The 22,324-nt window shown below is 31.8% G+C and overlaps 1 protein-coding gene and 1 pseudogene across 5 annotated transcripts; both read right to left on the bottom strand.

Moving 5' to 3' along the window:
* Nucleotides 1-1,165: 1,165 nt before the first annotated feature.
* LOC149880119 (uncharacterized) lies at nt 1,166-6,600 on the bottom strand (annotated as a pseudogene).
* Nucleotides 6,601-7,222: 622 nt separating this feature from the next.
* LOC145194677 (uncharacterized) lies at nt 7,223-21,878 on the bottom strand. 5 transcript variants are annotated; one of them, XM_090070401.1, is made up of 5 exons: nt 16,830-18,585; nt 16,488-16,534; nt 10,387-15,785; nt 8,470-10,002; nt 7,223-8,230 (listed from the first exon to the last, which is right to left on the bottom strand). In XM_090070401.1, the coding sequence occupies exons 3-5, from the start codon at nt 15,777-15,779 to the stop codon at nt 7,411-7,413; spliced, it is 7,746 nt and encodes a 2,581-aa protein (XP_089926527.1). In that variant the 5' UTR covers nt 15,780-15,785; nt 16,488-16,534; nt 16,830-18,585; the 3' UTR covers nt 7,223-7,410. The 5 variants fall into 5 exon arrangements, with proteins under 5 accessions (XP_089926527.1, XP_089926526.1, XP_089926529.1 ...); XM_090070400.1 differs by lacking the exons at nt 16,488-16,534; nt 16,830-18,585 and adding an exon at nt 21,568-21,878; XM_090070403.1 differs by lacking the exon at nt 16,488-16,534 and having other exon boundaries at nt 18,470-18,603.
* Between the last annotated feature and the right edge of the window lie 446 nt (nt 21,879-22,324).

Below are 22,324 nucleotides of genomic sequence, written 5' to 3'. Positions count from 1 at the left end.
ACTGTGCTGTGAAGTTCATCGCTTTCTAAATAGAGAATTGAGGATAAGGTAGCAGATAAATATGGAAAATAAGAACTACTTTTGATTCTGTGCAGCTTTTACATGAGAGATCTGCGTGAGAAACTATTTTATTACAAAGTTGCATAGAATGTTTAGTAAAAGCATGTAAATGTTGCTCTGGTGGCTTCTTTTTTCCATTTTAATTTCACAATACACGTGTATCAAAGAAATACACGTTTATCTAAAGAAAACGATAATCCAAACGGATTATCGTTTTCTTTAAAGCGATAATCCAAAAGAAGAAAACGATAATCCAAACGGATTATCAGGTAGAAAACGAATTTACAGGAAGAAAACGATAATCCAAACGGATTATCGTTTTCTTCCTGTAAAATAATAATTTTAAAATGGAATTTTTACGCTGCACCTAAGTTTTATGAATTTTACAAGACTGCAACTGTAAAATCGCACTTTACAATTTTGAGATAAATTATACAGGTAATAATCAAATATACAGGTTCTTTCGAGTACTTGGCGATAAAAAAAATGACAGAATACCGAGTATATCGAGCATAAGAGACGATTTTAAGTAGGAAAAACAGGATTAGTTTTAAGCAATTGGAAAATGCGCAAAAATTTCAGGTAATCAATGCAGCACATGGAAAACCAATAATGAATATTCTGGTAGAAATTATATCAAACTGAGTTTGTTTCCACAAAAAAATCAACGCTTTCAAAATGGTTACGGCCCTTCGCAACGAAAATAATTTTTCTCTGGAAACCATGTAATTGCATATTCTCAAAAATAAATAAATTTTTTTGTTGCTGTTTTAACTTAAGTTAGTTTAACGATAACCCAGTTGTGTACTAAAACACTTAAAACAAGAGAAGGAACATCTAAACGTTCGTTAACATTTGTTGTTGAAAAAGATGGCTGGTTAATTACACTTAACTGCATTTTAGGTTTTTAATCGTGGAAATCTGACCATATTTCTTGAAATAGTTTGAGGAGACCTTCTTCTATTTATTTCTTATGGCTGTTCTTAGCATTCAATTTTTTTTAATGGACAAAAAAGGCGCTTTTCTGCATTACCTTATTCATCATTACAACAACATTTTATTTGCCTTTAGTAGAGACAAATAAAAGAAAAAAGGAACTATATATTATTAAGAGATGTAAAATGCTGTTACCAAAAGTGTTTTTAACTATGAGAATTTTCGTTTTTTCTCTTTCTTTTTCGTGATTCTAGAATTAACATCCTACTTTTTGGATTAGTTTTCTGATGGTGACAATTTTAGGATGCATTTTAACCGCTTTGTTGGGCAAGGGATAGATTGATAAATACGCTTTAAATTCTTGAACTCAAGATAAATTGATTCTCCACCTTTTTCGTCATACAATCCAAAGTCAGCGCCCCATTTTTTCAAAAATGGAATATCGTGATCTTCCAACATGTGTAACTTCGGAGGCACTAAAGCCTTAAGCCAAGTTAAGTGATAAAAATTCATCAATTCAACAATATTTTTTTCTAAAGAAAAAATGATAGCAGCATGAATTACGTTGTACTTATAATCCCAGCTTTATAAGTTAAATCATCATAAATCATCAAAATTATCTTGCTAGACATTGTTGTAGTTTCAGTATACTCTTCAACCTTAATAACTATAAATACAATAAAGTTCCAAAGCGCTTTGAGAAACTCATTATAGACAGAAAGAAAAAGAAAAAAAAATCAAATAAAACTTTCTAAGTTCATTTAATATTTCTGTTGTCATTTTATTTTTTGAGTAGAATATGCTATAGCATGCAGAAAATTTATGAAAGTGTAGTTTATGTTTTGTAATGATTTTGACTGCTTTCTTGTGCAGACTTATTCTTGTACAGACTTGTCCCAGAGAATACTTCATCATAAACAAGCTTTGGAATAGAATTACATAACTTTAGCATTGAGTCTTTCTAAAAAAAAAAAATGTCTCTTTAAAAGATGATTTTATATTCTTGTTATTATTGTTATTAATAAAAATGTTTCAGATTTGGAATAAATTTATTTATAAAAGAAATCTAAAGCACCTTATGCACATGATTTCCGATAAAACATTTTCCATGGTATGCTTATCGCTAAAGTTTCAGTTCTTGCAATATTACTTCAATCTATTGTGTGCATGGTCCCTCACCTTTCTTCAGTGTAGATTCAAGCTCCAGAGTATTACATTGTTTTGTCTATCGAAGTATTACAATTGCTTAAATTAAGATTAGTTAATTAGTAGTTTCCACGAGGAAAGATTGGTCAGGAATTATCCAGATATAATATAATGTGCTAAAAGTAGTACTAGCCTATAAAATATCAAAATTTTCCAAATATTTTACTTTACAAATTTGAATAATATATTTATTGTAGATTTCAAAAATGTATAATGTTTATATGTTTCTAAGTAAAAAAATGAGCTAAAATTTCAGACATAAGAAAATGTTTTTGTAATGATAACTCACATGTGTCTTGAATGTTTCAGAGAGATTTTATTTTGTTTTCATGTTTTCTGAGTTTTTCAACTTTGAAAAAGGACATCTTTTTAACTACTTGGAGATTATACCTTAAATACTTGCACACTGGTTAGCAGGTTACTTTGGAGGGGTTTAACCAAAATAATGTTCTTACAATTTGCTGTTCTTGATAATGATATTGACAGCACAGATTTTACAATAAAGTTAAAAACCATTATTGAAAATGCCACCATTTTTCATCTATAAATGCTATGATAATGATTCCGATTAAATTCTCTTATCAACATGTTCAACCTTTTTGCAAAAATTTAGAATCAAACTATGACTAGTTAAGAGGAAATTATTGTTTAAAAATGCAGTTAAAATTACATATTAATTGCTGACTCTGCATGTTTATGGGCACATTAATAGTTTATTTATTTACGCTGAAAGTTTTTTCATTGTACATGTATTTAATCAAATATTACACTGAAAATCAAAGGATTAACAGTTTTAGTTTTGCTGAATTTGTTCATCAAGATTAAAAATAGAACTTTGAAGATCTGACAGTTGTTTTTGCTTTGATACAAATTCACGATAATTTTCAGAACAGATGCTGCTATTATTTTTTAATAATACCGACACCATTAAAATATCCAATTTCATGGGCTTCTTCTACAAATCTGTTGAAACATTTAAGATAAATCCAAATAACAATGTGCAGAATTGGTAAAGAAACCTAGATACTAATGTATGTGCATGAGTTATAATTTTAAAAAATTGAATTAACTTTTAGTGACATTGTACAGCAAATCAATTATCACTAGTTAAAATTGAGTTAAATGAGAGAAATAATTTTAACTGATCTAGAGGTACCTTAAAAATCGGTTCTGGTATGACTTTATTTAAATTTTTTGCATCTTTCTTGAGATCCTCGTTTTACATAAACCTTTGATAATCGGTTTGAAGACTTTCAAGTGAGAAACATTCTATTTCTGTTCTTTCTTCTTTACTAAGTTTCATGTCAAAAAAATACTACAAGTTATTCAAATTCAATTCACCTTTTAATGTCGAATTTCTTTTATAATAACTCACATGAAGCTTCTGAAATACCATAAAGTGCACAAAGAAACTCATAATCACCAAAGATAAATACTGTAATGTTATTATCCCTAGATATATAAAAACTTCATATATGTATTTTTTGAAATCAGTAAAGCTACTTATATATATATATATATATATATATATATATATATATATATATATATATATATATATATATATATATATATATATATACATTACATGTTTCTCTTACTTATACTTCATTCTTTGCAGGTCTTCTATTTGTTCTTGATATCATGTCATGGCTACTTTGATGTTGACTCTGTAGTCCTTTGCCTTAAAAAATGTTGAAAATGATTGTATGTTTTTTTACTGTTTAGATTTAAAGTATTTATAATTTTTGCTTAGATAACTTTGGACCTTTCTAGTGGTTCAAGATGTCTGAGAATAAGTTGATAGATCTTTTACATAACCCCAAGGTGCTAGATATATTTCAAATTTCCATTCTCTTCTTTGTAAAAGGTGAAAGGAGTATTTTCAACCACATTTTCATCTCCAAACCAGGTTTCAGCAACTATTTAGAGAATATGAATTTATAAACAACGCTAGCTCCTTGAGTTGTAGCACATATACATAGTTTAGAACCAGCCAAAAGCAGTACAATATTGTCATCACTTGTAAGCCATCAACATAAAGTAAAAAAATTGAATGCTCAGTAAAACTTCCTTTGTTAGGTTGTATATAGACTAAATTTCAATATTAAAAAAAATCTGGAAATTCTACGATCAGATTTTATTTTATTTTGACTTTAAAATTCTCAATTTTTCCTTTATCGACAGCTGCTTTTTTCAGTTCTTAACATTCGTGCGCAATTAAATTTCAAGGTTTTTTTAAGGCATATGTATACTTTGCTCATAATAGGAACTATCCCAATTTACATTTTTTAAAGAAGATTTCTTTTTTTAAAATTATTTGAGAAAACGTGCATGCTAACAGCGATGTAAGCATGCTAACAGCGATGTAAGCATGCTAACAGCGATGTAAGCACCTTCGCTGATGCAACGTGTTTCTGATCATAGTGACGCCTGTATAGAAGCCAGCCATTGATAACAAAGAATGAATAACTAGTAAAAAATGCGACAGTAACACTCTCAACTGTGGTAGTCAAAACGGTAAAGTATCATGAGCATATCAAATAAATCAATCTTAGTCCTATGTTGGTTGTACTCCTTGACAATAGCTGGGCATGGTATGCCCATATTTGTGTGTGTCTACTTGTCATATTTGCATATAGCTGAAATTGAAAATTGAATTCACTTAAATATGCGTGGCTGATAACTGCACGGTTGAACTGTTATACCAACAAACTACCAAAAATCCTGAATTAGAATCAACTGAACTTTTACTATCACAACGCCTTGCATTAACCTCTCCTATTGACAGAGTTGCTGTTGATAGAGCATCTTAAGGTTTCAAAAGTCCGAAAAAGTAAAAGAGTTATCGAGATACTATTTAAAGTGTTGACCTGCTGGCAATTTTTCACACAGTTTCACACAAAATGATCTAATAAAATCAACTTCTTACTTGTATTGTACCTTGCTGTATTTGTATTGTACCTTGCTGTATTTGTATTGTACCTTGCTGTATTTGTATTGTACCTTGCTGTAATTGTATTGTACCTTGCTGTATTTGTATTGTACCTTGCTGTAATTGTATTGTACCTTGCTGTAATTGTATTGTACCTTGCTGTAATTGTATTGTACCTTGCTGTATTTGTATTGTACCTTGCTGTATTTGTATTGTACCTTGCTGTAATTGTATTGTACCTTGCTGTATTTGTATTGTACCTTGCTGTAATTGTATTGTACCTTGCTGTAATTGTATTGTATTGTAGCTTGCTGTATTTGTATTGTACCTTGCTGTAATTGTATTGTACCTTGCTGTAATTGTATTGTATTGTAGCTTGCTGTAATGCAAGTGAAAATGGCATGTAATACTTCTCATACCACATCGGACAAATAACTTAAAAACAAATTTGTTGGCTTCTTCACCTAAAAATAAGGCTTAAGGTATTTGTTGAATATTGCCATAGAAGATTCTTACCCTTGCACGGGATATTTTGTTTAGCTACAACGCTCACTTATGAAGTTGAGCGAACGGCACTACTTTTCCTGATTTGGTTCCAACCCTTTTCTTTACTTTAACTTTCTTAACATTCTTGAACCGTAAAGTTTTTAAGCTTCTTTCTTGAGTTTCTTTTAATTGCTTCTCCTACTGTATGTTAATTGGTGTCTTAATTTTCCAAACTATTTTCTCAGGCTCTCATTGTCATCATTGTCATCAGGTAAATACCCATTATCATTAGGATCATCGCTGTGGTATTGCGCAAGCCCATGGTCATCATAAGCTTCAAAATTTTCAAAATAGCCTAAGTTTGGATTAATAAAATTATGTCTGTTGCAAGACCCCTTCATTAATTATGTTTTATAGCCTATATAGTTATTTGTTCAGTAAAATTCATTAAAACAAACAAAAATGTAGGAACCATTGATCTCATTGCGTACTTCTTGAAAGCTCTTTAAAGAACATGCCGGTTATTGCGAGACATTGTTTCGAGACAGTGGTTGAAAAGTATCTAACACACAATATATAAACTAAGAAAAAGTGTTTTTACACATAATCCACTTGCTTATTGAGCAATTAATATTTAATCCAATTTTGTTTGGGGAGAATGAGTCATTCCTACTCGGATAGGACTGAACCGCGGCTCAATCGTACTGCATAAATTTTACGCTAAAAAAGTCTTGTCTTCTGCGTGAAAACATTACCAAGTTTAACTTTTAAAATTTGAGTAAAAAAGTATTAGAAAAACAGCGAAGACTTCCAACATCCTATATGCAATGCTTCATCGTTATTAGAAAAATTGCTAATATATTGTACATGCTTTTATAGTGCTATTTTGCTACTTTTGATTATATTAATATTTGCAGTCCTAATATTAATAAAGTTAATTACTCACTCCTTCCATTTTCATGGTTTACTTCTACCATTTTTATGGCTCACTCATTCCATTTTCATGGTTCACTCCTACCCAGTATAGGTAGGAGTGAATCAGTAGGTATACGTGTATTATAAAGTCTATAAAAATCTGGAGATACTTTGATATTTCTTTTGTTACTATTAGAAACTCAACACACCAAGCTGCCTCGGGTTCCTTATCGTATATTTTTTTTCACTTTATGTTTAATTCTAGTACCAAATTTTTCAATTGGTCCAACATCAAGTTTAAAAAAGAAGTGGCCCGCTTCTACCCATTTTTCCCTATTCTTTTTGCTCTATCAAAACATTTTTTAAAAACGCCAGATTAATTTCGATAAAAGTGAACTAATTCTCCGCAACGTTTTTTCCACATTTTCAATCGTAAAAAAACTTTGTTATTAAAAAGTTCTTGGTTTGTTTTTGTTAAACATTTTTTCTTTTCGCATATTTTTTTCTTTTCAGCTTCATTAGTCATTACAAAACTTATTAGTAACTTTATAAATCGAGTAACTTATCATAGAAACTTCGTTTATTTTTCGCCCAACAGTAAAAGGAAAAAAAGTAATAATATCCAAAGCTAATCGAATTCTTTGTGTTCTAAATGCAGGCCCTTTTTCTTATAGAAAGTTCAGGTTGCCATCTGGAGTAAATTTTTTTATGAATAGACTTCATCGTTTTACACTAAAAAGTATTTATAGCTACAAAGTTACAATTTGTAATTAAAAGGTTTCAATCTATAATTAATAACCTTAAAATTTAGTTTGCAATGTATTAAAAAAGTATTTTTTAAAAAAGTTGATTTTTTTTTAAATCAAAAAGAGTTAAATTTGACCTAACACTGTTTCCAATTTTTCTCTCACTTTAATTGACGTGTAGTAAAATTCATTTGCAAATTCGTTTAACAAATCAAAGTTCGTGAAGTTTTCTAAGGATTTTGTCAGTTTTTCAGAATTGAAATACAAAGTCAGCTCACAAAATGGTCTTTTTAAAAGCATTTCGCATCCGAAAAACGATTCGCCGTACGCAATGCTAGCGTCCACTGAACCGTTTGTCATTTTTTGCACAAGTTCAACGTGTCGAATGCTGTTTACAAAACTTCTTCCACCAAACAATTGCAATATAGGTTTACCATCTCTCAAAGTTATAGGCAACGTGCGAACTCCCTTGATTAGAGGGTAAACAGCATTATAAAGTTCTGAATCCGGCTCTATAGAGTCTTGTGAAGAGATTTGGAACCGAATATCTGGGTTTATTTGTATTTGATCCTTGAATATTTGTTTTTTACAAGAAACAAATGTACCGTGCAACCAATTTAGAGGGCGTTCGGCTATTTGTAATACTTCTAAGTGATCATTTAGCCTCATTTCCACTTCATAACTTGTACTAGGAGACAAAGAAATTTTCCATGAAGAAACCAAACGTGAAAAAGACGATCCATTCTGAAATCCGCAATCCGAGAGAACTTTTTCATAAACTGATAAAAGCTTTTGTCTGACGTTTTCATCATGAGCATTGCACTGGAGTAAACCGGGAGTAAATGCCGAAGCTAAACCGGTATACATGGATTTCTTTTTTCTCTTCACTTTGTTTGCAATTTTAGCAAATGAAGTTTTAGCTGGCGCCAGTTTCACCAATTTGATCCTTAATAAAAAAAATAAAAAAAAGGTTACCACACACATACACAAACACACATACTCAATTAACAAATTAACAATCTTTCAGCAAATTGATAAACTCGACTAGAACAAACAAGATGTTTAAATAGTGAAAAACCCGATTACTTAAAACTAATTTTTTGTTGAAAAAACCATGCGAAATTGTTTAAAAGAAGAAAGTAGGAAAATTGTTTCTGAAAAGAAATAATTTTATTAAAAACATACGGGGTCAGAATATCGTTGTCTATGTCCTGTTTGTTTAACGAAGGTTTGTAATCTCCCCTCTTCCATTCTTTACGAGTTAAGCGACCTCGCTCAACAGCTCGTTCGATTTCGCTCATTCTTATGCATGTTTTTGAATCAGGCAATCGTTTAGAGAGGTCAATTAAATAAAAGCAGCCAAATCGAGAAGTTACGTCTATCGGAAGCTTTTTGACACGTGGAAACTTTGACATTTGCTTAGAGATGCATGACTGAAATCTGCTATACTCATCTTCCAACCACGACGATGAAGCTTTTGAATCTACTTCTAAATATAAAGAACTTCTTTGATTGCAGATATGCAACAGTTCGTAAGCGCCCAAACTTTCTTGAAACTTTATAAGCGGGTCAGATGACAGTGCTTTTCCTTCTACCATAAGGAACGATGAACCATCCATGAAGTATCGGGATACTTTTTTAGGCAAACTACCCAAAGTTAAAGCCTTGTTAGTGTCAATTAAGTTGCGTATCTCTGAACGAAGAAGATTTATTGATAAAAAAGAGCCCTCTGCATTTACCGACAGGTTTTTGGATCCTTCAATTGGAGTAACAGCAACTAATGCACCAGTAAGTTGGGAAAGTCGAGCAGAATGAAAGGAGCATGCCAGCCCCATGGCATATGAGACAGAAAGAGGCAGTTTAATGTTATACTTCATCGATTTGTGATTCGAATTCAAAACATGTAAAAATAAAGTGTTGATGTTTCTTGTGGCTGATATGCAGTTAAAGGCGCTCTGAGCAAAAGTTGAGATACTTTCGGTTACTTTGTTACTGAGTGAAACTGGCGGTAAGTCAGATGCTGGCCATTTCATTACTACATTACCTTTTAGTTCTGCTGCTTTCCTGAAGAAATCGATTAACATTAAACCTAGTTTGTCTTTCTCTGTCCTCTTAAGTTTGTCTAAGCAGTGATAGAGTGATAAAATTCCGCAATGTTGGCTGCTTTCCCCAAAACTGTCCTCATCATGGATTTTTAGCTTAACTAAATCGATAATGAGCAAGTAAAAGTCTGCTGTGTCCATCACTGAGCTGCAAATTTCAAAACCTTTTACTAGACCGACGCAACGTGCCCACTTTACTAATATCCAAAACAAGGGAAAGTACAAACAGTTACTTTGGTAAAGAAAATGGATGTATCGCGTTTTGAACCGACCAACTAAGTTCATTGAAACATCGCAATTAACTGCACTGTCTTCGTTCCCTACAACACATTTAACAATAGGGATTTTTGCATCCAAAACTTCTCTTTTTGAAGATACCACCGAATCCAAGGCTCGCGAAACCACAAACTGCAGTATGTGCTTTTCTTTCTCTACATCAGATAGGTCGTTTATGCGGTCTTTTAGTTGTGTCGGAAATATATTGCTGGAATAAACGCTCTGTTCTGCAAATACACATATATCCACATCGGATTCAGGCTCACAAGCGTAAATAGACGTTGAGCCGTAGATAGAAACTTTAAACACTTTATTCATTTTGTATTCCGTCTTCACAAACCTAAAATAAAGGAGTAAAAAGCAGTTTGTCAATGAAATGTCGATTTAGCAATTTTAAATACGACGTTTCACCTGGTTTGATATATATATATATATATATATATATATATATATATATATATATATACATATGTATGCGTAGGTGTGTATATATGTGTGTATATATATATTTGTGTGTGTATATATATAGAGCTGTTGCCAGAGTACTACCGAGTTATATATATATATATGTGTGTGTGTGTGTGTGTGTGTGTGTGTGTGTGTGTGTGTGTGTGTGTGTGTGTGTGTGTGTGTGTGTGTGTGTGTGTGTGTGTTGCCAGAGTACTATATGTAAAGCCATTTTTAAAGAAAGATCTTCTTTGGGTAGAAAAACTTAAAAACTTACCTTTGAATACAGTGATCTACAATGTTCAACACTTTCGTTTTGTCCATGATGTTTTTCAATAACAACGTCGAGTGTTTGTTGAAGTAGTTAAGAGCAGACAAACCGATATCAACAAACATTCTGCTGGGTCTTTGATTTTTGTTTTTTGAAAAGATTTCACAGAGAACATCACTAACAACCCAAGGAAAACTTAACATCTTATGTTTCCTTCCGTGAACTTTGATTGCATTGTTGTTAACTAAGTTATACCATGCGCAAGCTTTCTTCGCTCGAGAAACGTCATCGGTAACATCGCTAAAAAATATTTCTCGAAACTTCCTCACTACAGTTTGGTAGCATTCAGCAATCGACTTTGTTGCTTTTCCTCGATCGGCATCAAGGTGGGTGCTCCATGCAAATGTAGCACAACCTAAAACCACGTCTGCTTCAACTTTCAAGTCGAACTTTGACATGATCATTTTCATGTTGTAATCATAGCAGATGTAGACTTCTAAAGCATCCCTTAAGTACTCTTGGTAACCGTCCATCTGTAGCCTAAAATCTAAAGCGTTTTCTATATTATCTTTACTAATTACCTCGAAGTTAAAGCCGATAGACTTACATCTGCGATAGAGATAACCCAGTATTTTGTTTGAACTGTAGCACTCGCTTTTCTCCATAAAATCTGGAAAACCGTTCTTTCTAACAAGCTCCATAGCCTCCAAAGGAACATTTGGAAGTATTCCAGTTTTAGCATAGTCAACAGCTGCAGCTTGGGATTTGGCTAATTCGATGGCCAACGGATTACGAGCTCCGTTTTCAATAAAATCACACAACGCAAGATGTTTGTGTGCGACTCTGCCTAAACTGTCGTTTTCCATAAATTTCATGATGAAGTCTGACAAAACAACCTTGTTTGTAACATCCGCTACGCAATCAGTGTAGGGAGAGCTTGTTAATTCTGAGTAGTTGAAGGGGGGATATATTAAATGTTTTGGTGGAATGAGATTAGCATCCCACATAATTGCAAACTGATCACCATCAAAATCACCTCCACTGCAAGATGCTGCGAGAGATGACACGCAATTTACTGCAGGAAATACAACAACGTTCACTAGATAACGTAAAGAAGGTCTGTCAACACCACACACTAGTCTTAGGTCACCAGGATGTAAACAGGGATTCCTATACACCAAAGCATCACCAATTATTATCTCCTTCTTCTTGTCATTCTCAATTTGCACAAATATTTCTCCCTCCTTTAAAATACCGCACGGGTCAGGCACTCCGACCAGTAAACACCCTTTTTCCACAGGGATGTTAGTACGTTTCTGAAGATTTTGTATCTTAAGACGGTAAATTCCTTGGAGAACAGAAAACCAAAACTTTTCGTTGTGAAAGTTAACTAAAGATAATTTACGCACATTTTCTTGTTGCAAAAACTCACCCAAAGCTGTTCGAGCGGAACTTTCTTTATGAAAAATATCAGCAACTTTTTGTAATTCGCATTCTTGCTTTCTCATCAAATCTTCCCCTAACTGGTCAGAATTAACAGCAGTCAACAAATTGATCACTTCTCTATTTAGTGTCAACTTGTTATACTTTGAGTAAGAAACAACACAGAAACCTTTGTCTGCATTTTCAAACTTCTTCATGGAATGACGGAATGCTAATGCTCTGTTTCTCAACTCCGGATCTTTGTCAATGGTGCATACTAACATTCCTTTTACACCGGCGAATCTAATTTGCAGTGCCGAAGGCCTATTAATACAGAGTCTGACAGCAATTTGTGCAGCTAATGTTAACGATATTTTACCGCATCCATCAGTGGTTAGATCACCGTTCTCTGCTTTCAAATCATCTATCCAAGCACACTGATTAGGATTTATCTCAAATAACTTTCCCATATCGGCAGTTGCATAAAAACCTAACCGAGATAGGTACTTCGCAGGATTGGAAAACTTCTCAGGATAAGGAATGATTTGACTTCTCAGTTTTTTAACTTCAGCATCACAAGACACTTGAATAAAATAGGCCTTATGATCTCTGAGCTGGCTTCCTGAAGTTGCAAGGAAATAATACTTTAAATTGTTAATCACAATCCCCTCGGTCAAATAAGAAGAAACGAAGCTTTGAGCATTGCTATCATGTAACTTTGACATGTCTTCGTCCCTGAAAGAAACTGTTAAAATACGGTAGTCATGGAGAAAACGTATCATTCTGTTTGAGGCAACTGGAACAGGAGGCAACATTACAAGACGAGTCGGTGTTGCAATCACTCGCTTAATCATGATATAGTTTGTGGGGGTTACATCTTTTAAATTATTTCTTTTTGAAGCATTAATTGTTGACAAAAAACCAAGTTTCTTTTCATAAATAGTAACAAATGGTTCAAAGTAAGAGTGCTTATTAATACAGGTAAAAACAGTTTTTACTGCAGCTTTGCATAACTGAAGGACTTTGTCCCGCGGACTTCCTGAATTAGTTTGACGGCCTATGCTATTAACTATACTATACAATGGATCAGTGGGCAAGCATAGCAGTCTTGAATCTTTTATGCAACCTAGATACCACGTTAAAGTTTTCATACCACCTTTCTCACAAAAATACTGGGAACAATTGTTTGCTGACTGAACAGATTTTAGTTTTACATAAAAGTGAGGAACTGGGAAAAGTTTTGGCGAGAGAAGAGCCTGTTGAACGCTTCGAAAGCAATCCATGGGAAATGTTATTTGCAACAACGGATATTTAGAGAAAGCTTCAGACAATGCTGGACTTGAGCTACTTCTAACTTTCTCTTTTTCTAAAATGTAAAAAAAAGGTGCATGCAGCAATACCATGTTCAACGAGAAGTGATGCTGATCAACGGACACCAGAGAAAAACTCCCGAGAGAAGTTAATGGCACTTCAAAAGAACTCTTTTTACTGCCATAAACATCATCAGTACTAATATTCTCGTAATAAGTTATTGAAAACTCTTTATTTGAAAAGACACAGCTAATTGCAGGTATTTCTACTTCTATGACGCAAGATGTTTTATTGACAAAATAACCAATTCCGATCTTTATCAACTTAACAGGTTCAAAACGTTTGAGGTCAACAGGCTTAGTACTAAACTGGCTCCATAACTCCCATGCAGAATTGCCATCCTCACACTTTATATCAAAATTAAATGTTCTACAAAACTGCAGGTACCCATCAAAAGGGGTGCATTTGCTTAATTGCACTTGGGCACCTACTAAGACAACTAAACAGTCTTTATTGAACACTCTTCGGGCAGATGATTTAATCTCAGCAGTGGTATTTAGAATCTCAAGCTGCTTTACTTTAAAAATACTGAATTCTTGAAGTGCTTCTAAAATTTTTTCCTTTGCTGCAAATGAATCAGTCTTTACATTCTCCACATAGAGTAAAAACGAGAAACTTCCTGCTTCTGTAATCTTGTCACCAAGTATAAAACTATCACTATTCATTGATGAGTCATCTGTAGTTTGCTCTTGGATTTTCTTTATAATGTCTTTAGACAATTTGGAAAAAAGACTAAACGAGCTGGAATGATTTTGTAAAACTTTATTCATTATATCTTCCTTCATCATAATAGCAGAGCTGCTCTTTCTTTCAGACGAATTTTGAAACACATAGAACTTGCTACCATGTTTTCTGGCACGACCTCTGATCTGAATAAACTGGATAAGACTTCGAAACCCAGTGAAAGACATAACAACGTCACATTCGGCAACATCAAGTCCTTCTTCCAATACTGAAGTGCACACAATTAGATTACAGTCACCTCCTGCAAACTCCATAATGGCCAACTCTTGCTCATCTTCCCACAACATCCCATCATACCCACCATGACCAAATACCATTCTGGGTTTAAACGTACCAAAATTCTTACAAAGAAACTCGTATAGTACTCTGGCAACAGCTCTAGTGTGGACAAAGACAAGTACCTTAGAGTTCTCTTTCAGACCTTTTAAAATTGCAGATAGTCTGTTTAAGCGAGCAGAATCTTCATAAATATTGTCATACACAATCTCTTTCACCTCATCTTTTAGTAAATTATAGGCAGTACGGACTCCCATAATAGCACACATTTCTAAAGATTCTATGTAAAGAAATGCACGCTTTACAGCTAACACTAATTCAGGAACTGCTTGGTAGTTATTTTCTATTGTACGCAACTCTCCAATGATTTGGTAAGAATTCAGTAAATCCTGTTGCAACTCTATTCCGGAAATCTTTAAAGGCGCATAGATCTTATCTCGAAGATGTGCATTAAATGTTTCAACTACTTTATTCAAAAAACTTGATTGATTGTTTGTGTACTCAAAAACCTCACTAATTACATCCTGATGAGACTTGTTTGTTTCAGGACAGAATATTCTTGCAGACGGGAAATTAAGTAGAAACTTTTGAAGTTGATTCTCAGCTTGCAAGACAGTATTTGCATTGATTAGAGATGCAGTTAAACCTAATATTCTTGGCTGAGTTGCTAATGACATCCTGGTAAAAATTTGAACGACATCCATATACCTGTGCCCCCCAATTGCATGATGACACTCATCAATTACCACCACACAAAATAGATGCACGTCTATAAGTTCTTGAATGACTAATTCATTAAAAGCTCCTGCAGTGACAACTACAACATCATAAACTCCATCATTAATACGCTTGATTAAATGTTTTGTCTTGTTCTCACCACATAAGGGCACTACTTTGAGGTTAGTATCATTCGATATAGCAGTTGCATGCTGAAAAACCAATGGGATTCGGTCAACGATCATCAAGCCCATTTTCTGAGGATTTAAATCACACATACGACTTATTAACATAGATGCTATGAGAGTTTTTCCAAAACCAGTGTTAAGCACAACAATCAGATTACGCTGAAGTGCCTCTACAAAAGCTTGAATCTGATAAGGTCGTGGCACTTTCTTTAGTGATACAGAAAACCATTCAAATGAATGCAAGTTATCTACGGAAGGGAAAATTGTTTTTGTGGCTGCTGTTTTCCTAATACATATTTGTTCAACAAAACCTTCCGTTGATGTCCCAAAAAATGATTTTTCATCTCGCAGCTCAATTTCCATCTCAAAATCTTTGTATATATTCCACCATTTCTCACTCTTTGATAAATTACGGTTGCAAAGTTTTACTTTATCAGAAGCAAATGCACAAAATTTTGAACCACTTGCACCGAAAGGCAATATACAGCCAAGGTTATTATTACACTTTTTGCATTTAAGCCGTACCTTTTTATTCTCTTGAAGTTCATAGAGCTTATCTTCTTTCTTGATTAGTTGATACAGTTCAGGCTTAATTGACAAATGAACATCTTTAGCTCCCTTGACGAAGATAAATAAATAGCTTGAAACAGCCAATGTTTCAGAACATTTCAGACACTGCATTTTGCTCTAAAAACATTATGATAATGGTAAACAAACTCTAAATGACATTTTAATGCCTTCCTACAAACTTAAAGATTATTTTACACCACACTACAAAATATTTAGTGTTTGTAGTGAAAATCTTCACCTATTTTACACACTTTATAGAAATAAACAGTATCTACTAACATATTTTTTTAAATTACATATTATACTAATAATTTTAAGCTGTAGGGTAAATTTGCACCTGTTTTCTACTTTAAACAATGCAATACTTCAGCTATTTTAAACAGCAACATTGAAAAAGATTTTAGTTAATAAGTGTGCACACAAAGCCTGACATCCCTGGGTACTAGCCTGATCTCATTTATGGAATTTCTTAGTGTGTGTATTTATAGTTATTAAAATTTCACATAGGAGGAAAGAAATTGTTTTTACAGCATTTAAAATTATTGAAAACTATTTTAAAATTTGTTATGAAACTGTATAATGCAAAAAATTATGTAAAAATATATACTAATCGTTTCATAACGATTACTAATCGTTTCATAACGATTAACTTTCATAACGATAACTTTTAAATCTAAACACGTTTAATAAAAGATTTTAATTTCGCTAAGCATACTAATGATAAGGGTTATAACATTTTTTTTTCAATTTTAACATGGTCAAACTCCTACCTGATGAATATATTTCAAATATATGATATATAACATTTTTTTACTTTACCTTGACAAAGAGCACCCCCAGGACACAGAAATATTCCAACCAAATCTCTATTAAAGATACATATAAATTTTAATTGTATATTCAAATTAAATGATTTTTAAAGTAAATTATTTACTTTTATTATCAATATAATTTATCAAACTAGTGCAACATCATATGGCCATGGTCTTACAAGATGAGTTTTAGTATAAAAAGGCTAATATAGATATTAATTGATGATATTTTGTCAAAAAACTAGTCCAGGAAATATAAATTATATCGTCGTTGCAGCAAGCTAAAGACTTAGGTCCTAAAAACTAAATTTTACAGGACATATAAAAAACTGTTTTGTTATTATCTTACCTTAACACTAAATCCAAGATGCGGTGTTGACATCCTATATACTGAAGTATCCAGGACGTCAACATGCTTTTTGTGATGGCAAAGCAAAAAAGTGCATAGCGCGACATCCTCACTTGTTAACTTAGATATTGGACTACCGTTTATGGAGGCAATGATTTACGTTATTGAGAGTACTAGAAACATTTCAAATTTTCTTCCGAACGGTAAAGTAGGGTGATTTTGGCGTAATAAGCTACTTTTATTATTTATAGACAACGGTTGCTTTAATAACGGTAAAAAAAGCATGCATATCGATGTCCTGCAGATATATCAGTTAAATAATAGTTAAAAAATTGTTTCAAACTTGCAAAGTTTTATATAAAATTTGTTTTACAAAATACTCAAAAATGACGAAATTAGCGACCCAGTATGGAAATTTCGGCACAATGATACAGTAAATTCAGCATACTTAAGAAAATTAAGACGTTCGTTGAAAACGCATTAATATAATTAAAATATTATAAACAGCTATAAATCTGCATTGTGCATTGTCTTGTGTATTGTATTGTCTCTTAAATGGAATTTGTTACACCAAATTGGCATTTAATTAAGAGCGTTGCAATGGCAAATATTAATCATTTTTGAACCACCTATTTTATTAAAGTATGAATACATCACCCAAAACAGAAACCTTATTAGAAAAATGTGCTTCCAAAGTAAAATTGTAAATAAAATGATCACTAATTTCTATGATTTCGATGATTATTTCTAAATTCTGTTTAAATAAGAATTCATGTTTATAAGCTCATAAGAAGTTAACAAAATAATATTTTATATAACTTCAATAGTTAAACATAAAAAAATAAAACACAAAATTCAAAGAAAACTTTATAAAAAGAGATTTATTTAAGAAAGTTAAAAAACAGTTTATCAATATAAGACATATAACTTTTTTTTAAAGAATCAGCGTTTCATACAGTCATCACAAGTAAATACTTTTTTAGCATAAACACCACATATAGCACCGCATGTTTCATGCCACCATCTACAGCATTTATGGCATTTATCCCAATTATCTCACTTGTTTACATTTTATTCAGTTTATATTTTTGAATAAAATAAATAACAACTTTTGGTAAAAATTTCAGAGAAAAAATCATTTATCCTACATTTTTAAAAAGGTAAAAATGTTAAGAAAAAGCTAATAATCATAAATTAACGTAACTGTAATGTAAAAATAAAAGTTTAAACCAATGTTTTTAGGAAAATTGTTTATCTTGCTACAATACCCAACTATAATTTTAATATTCCAATAAATAAATATTTTTAGGTGTCTTTTGAAGGGTTGCCGAACTTTTCTCCCTGCCGAAATTACCCTACTTTACCCTATAATATATCATATATTTGCTCTATTTCTCATTAGGCATGATTTTAACTATGTTTAAATTGAAATAAAAAAAAAAGTTACATCCCTAATTTTTCAGGGGTTTCTCAGCAAATGAAGATAAGATTCGAAAATCCACATTCGAAATTCAGCTTCAGTCGTAGAACTTTTTGTCTTCATTTTGTAAATTAATTCAAAAGTAAAATATATATCTCGCTTTTATCACTTTAAATTGACATTAAACAAAATACTTATCGTATTGGCTCAGTATTATTACTTGGTGAATCTCAGAATTGCTTGGTAAATCTAGATGAAATCTTGTTATAATAATTTGTTTACATTTTTACTTCCATATCTGCGCACGCATAAATTTTATAAGGAGTTGTGAAAAGGTATATTTTTTATCAAGTAAGATTTTAGTGTAATTGCTGATGTAAAGCTAAAATTCCTCGAACTTTAAAGTTCCTTTTAAAAAAAATTTAAAATTCTGAGAATTTTAAAGTTGTTTTTATTTAATGTCTGCCATTATGAAAGACAAGAAAACAAGCGGAACACTCGTTCAAACTGACCGATTAAATTAGTCAATTTTAATCTTTTTAAAACTTATTGAAATATTTTTTGGTGTTGTATTTTCTAAGTAAAAGTGGTATAAACATATATAATTTAAAAGTTAACTAGTGTATTTTTTTTTTTAATTAATTTTTGGTAACCACACAACAACCATTATCTTGTTTGAAGTCTGCATCTAGCACAACTCAATGTCCAATTACTGGTCGCCTATTTGACCAAATAATAGTCATGTCAATTATAAGTATTTTTTTAAGTCACTATTACTACTTCTTTTATATATTTTTATGTTATATGTTGTAATATTTTAACTGACAATCTTTTATAAAAATAATTTTAAAAATAGGTAAATAAAGTTAGCCTTTTATCAAATACTTCTATTCTTTTTTTTTTATTATTAATTTTAAGATTTTTTGTTTATTTACTTTAGGCTATCGGTTTTAATTATGTAGATATACTTATTGGCATTTATGAACAATTTATTATTAGCAAACATGATTTTTGTAGGCTGTTTAAAATTTCTTTTAGCAATAAAAAAATCTTGGCAAAGCTAAACAATTCCAATTACCAAAAGCTGTCATGCAAAATATAATTGTTGGAGTTAAGAACAGGTTATTGTCACAAAGAGATGCAGCCATTAAGTATAAAATCTCAAGAGCCACTGCTCAAATCACCATATGATTTAGAAAAAAGTTAGTAGAATATGTTAAAACTAGAGCAAATCTTGCAATTTAATTTTGTAGAACACAATTTATGAAATATGTTTCACTGCTCAGCAAAAAATAAAAAATGAAATTTAATCATGGTACCCCATCAGAAAAGTGGTTACACATATTCAAGAGGCTGCATAGAAATATGATTCTGAGAAAACCTGAAGGAACATCAACTTTTCAACTTCCCAAAGGTTGCTAAATACTTTTTTTTAACTTCAACAAGTTTTTATCAGAGCAAGAACTCTTGTTATACCTTCTATATTTGGATTATTCTATATGGATCTTATATGGATTATGGACAAAACTGGACTCCAGTTAGACTTTAGACTTCCTATAATTGTTGCAGCAAGGGGTGCCAAACATCTTCAGTCTTTCATTTTGGAAAAAAAAAGAAACTATTACTATAATTGCTGCTATGAATGCTGTAGTGGGACCTCCATACATACAACACAAAAAGATAAAGCAATAGAATCACTTCAATCTTTTAATATGATGCCTGTAAATTGTTCCCACTGGTTGCAATCTTTAGACTGTACTGCATTTGGCCCTCTGAAAGCATAATACAATATTGTCAGAATTTAATGAATTTGTATTCAGTTACAGTCATCATGTTCAACTTCTGTAGATTATTTAATTTAGATTATTTAAGAAAGTTTGGAATATTGCATTCACAGCTACTAACATTATATCTTGTTTTCAAGCATGTGATATATATCCATATAATCCATCAACTATTCCAAATGAAGCTTAATTACCTAATTCATATTACTCTGTACACCAGTTATTAGACAATAAAGATTTGTTTAAATCCGGTTTTCAGTCAAGTGAAAATGACATCATAAATTCTCAAGCCAAAATAGTAGAATATGAAATTGCTGAAAAATGAAAGAAGTCTAATGCAAATTCTATTTTTATTAATGATGCTAGTATAACTGAAGCTGTCAGTATCTTGTCTGAATCAGAAGTTTCAAATATAGATTTAGATCAACTCCAGCAAGCACACAACGTTGAAATAACATTGATTGACGTTGATCAACATTATTTCAACGTTGTTTCAACATTGTATGCTGGGACTAGATAATGATACAGGATTATTGTTATGGAATGGTTGTTGAATTACGCATGTACACAATATTCTGAGCAGCTTACTACTTTTAATTTATGTCTTTAAAATGTTTATGATATTTCCAGATATTTTGTATCTTGTTTAATATTTTGTATACAAATAATTTAAATAGACTTCTATTAATGATGTTTCTTCTGATCTGATACTTTTCAAAAAAAATCTCATAAAAGTTTTTTTTTGGGAGGGGTCTTTAGTTGATCTGGTTAATGGGCCCCTAATAATAGTTTTGAACAGTGGCGTCAATAACCTTTAAGAGGAGCTCTCAATAATATATAGAACCAGTATAATATCTTTTTTCTTGTCTCTATTGTTTTACCCCATATTAGGTAAGATTATTGGCTTCTATTTAGTGCTGCGTTTTGATTTACATGATTTACAGTTTTGATGACTCATAATTGATCAATTTGGCTATTAATTGGTATATATTTAAAAGTTTACATGAACTTTTTTTACTATTCATTTTACTTTTATGGGTTAAAATAACACAAATGAACAACAACTGAGTTAACTAAAAACACTTTGTGTAATTAGCAGGATTTAGACTTTCGACAACTGCATCAGTTCGATCATCAGTTTGAACCGCTTTTTTATGGATCATATAATTAAGTTCTTGATGGTTTTACTATTGTTTGTTTTTGAACTCTGAAATTTCGATTACTGTTTTGTATCCAGTGAACTGGGTTGTATATAAGACGCATTGAATTGAGCCGGCAAAGGGAGAACAAAAGGATAGCATATTAGAGTGCGCGTAAAAAAATCGATAGAGGAAAGATCAACAACAATAAATGACAAACCATTTCATAACAACTACATTTTGTCACCGTTTCGTCATATAAGAAATCTGTTTTGATGCCATAAGCTAAGAGATGGAATCTGTTTTGATGCGGTTAAGCTAACTCATGTCTGATCCAGATGTCGGTTGCAAAAAACTCATACAAGGTAAGGAGTGTCAATTCAAGCACTCCTTACCTTGTATCGAGTGCTTGAATTGACACTCCTTACCTTGTATGAGTTTTCTTTACTTTCCAAATTTACTTGACTAAAACTTATTCCCATTAAATTCAAAGATTCTGAAATTCAAAGGTAATGCAGCTCTATGTCCCTTTTTCTCTCATACGCATGACTACCAAATTATTCAGTTACACATAACAGTTTCTAACAACAACAGGGTAGCATCTTGGTTTCATTTCACAACACTACCGAAAGTTAGAGTTGCGCATAACCAACAAAATTTACTTCAAAAAATTATGTCTTACGGACATAAGGAACTTTAAAGTTCTAAAAATTTTAGATTTATATCAGCAATTACACTAAAATCTTATTTTGATAGAAAATACACCTTTTCACTGTTGGTTTAATAATATTTTTAATGTCTGAATACCCTTTTAAAAATCATATTAATTAGTTATTAGTAGATAAAAAAAGAAGATAGTTTTGAAATATGTCAATGTTTTGAATTTTTTCTAAACTTAGTCTCACAGTGGTGGAGTTAACAGTTAAGGCCAAAGGGGGAGGGAAAGACGAGAATATGGGGCACAATTTCGGTTGTTTTTTTTTCAAGATAAAGTTAAAGTATTTTCATTAGCAAAAAAAATTTTAAGCCTTTTTTTTTGATGTTTTGGCTAAAAGTCTTATTTTTATATTTGCAAATCAATCAATCCCGTTTAACTTTTGTTAAAACTTTGCTGAAGGGAAGCGGAAGCAGAAGTGAAAAAATATGAAGTAA

Source organism: Hydra viridissima, unplaced genomic scaffold, assembly GCF_058129835.1.
Source record: "Hydra viridissima isolate aposymbiotic clone 2 unplaced genomic scaffold, HvirCarnegie_v1 scaffold_13, whole genome shotgun sequence".
Classification (NCBI taxonomy): domain Eukaryota; kingdom Metazoa; phylum Cnidaria; class Hydrozoa; order Anthoathecata; family Hydridae; genus Hydra; species Hydra viridissima.
Note: the sequence above shows the minus strand (reverse complement) of the source record. Positions and strands in the feature narration are given on the sequence as shown.

Excerpts from the sequence above, each read along its gene's own strand:
- LOC145194677 (XM_090070400.1), bottom strand. The coding sequence starts at position 21,654 with ATGGGAATAAGTTTTAGTCAAGTAAATTTGGAAAGTAAAGAAAACTCA. Across the intron at positions 10,003-10,386 it reads GTAGATCACTGTATTCAAAG|GTTTGTGAAGACGGAATACA; the intron begins GTAAGTTTTTAA and ends CCTTTATTTTAG. Across the intron at positions 8,231-8,469 it reads GACAACGATATTCTGACCCC|GATCAAATTGGTGAAACTGG; the intron begins GTATGTTTTTAA and ends TTTTTTATTAAG.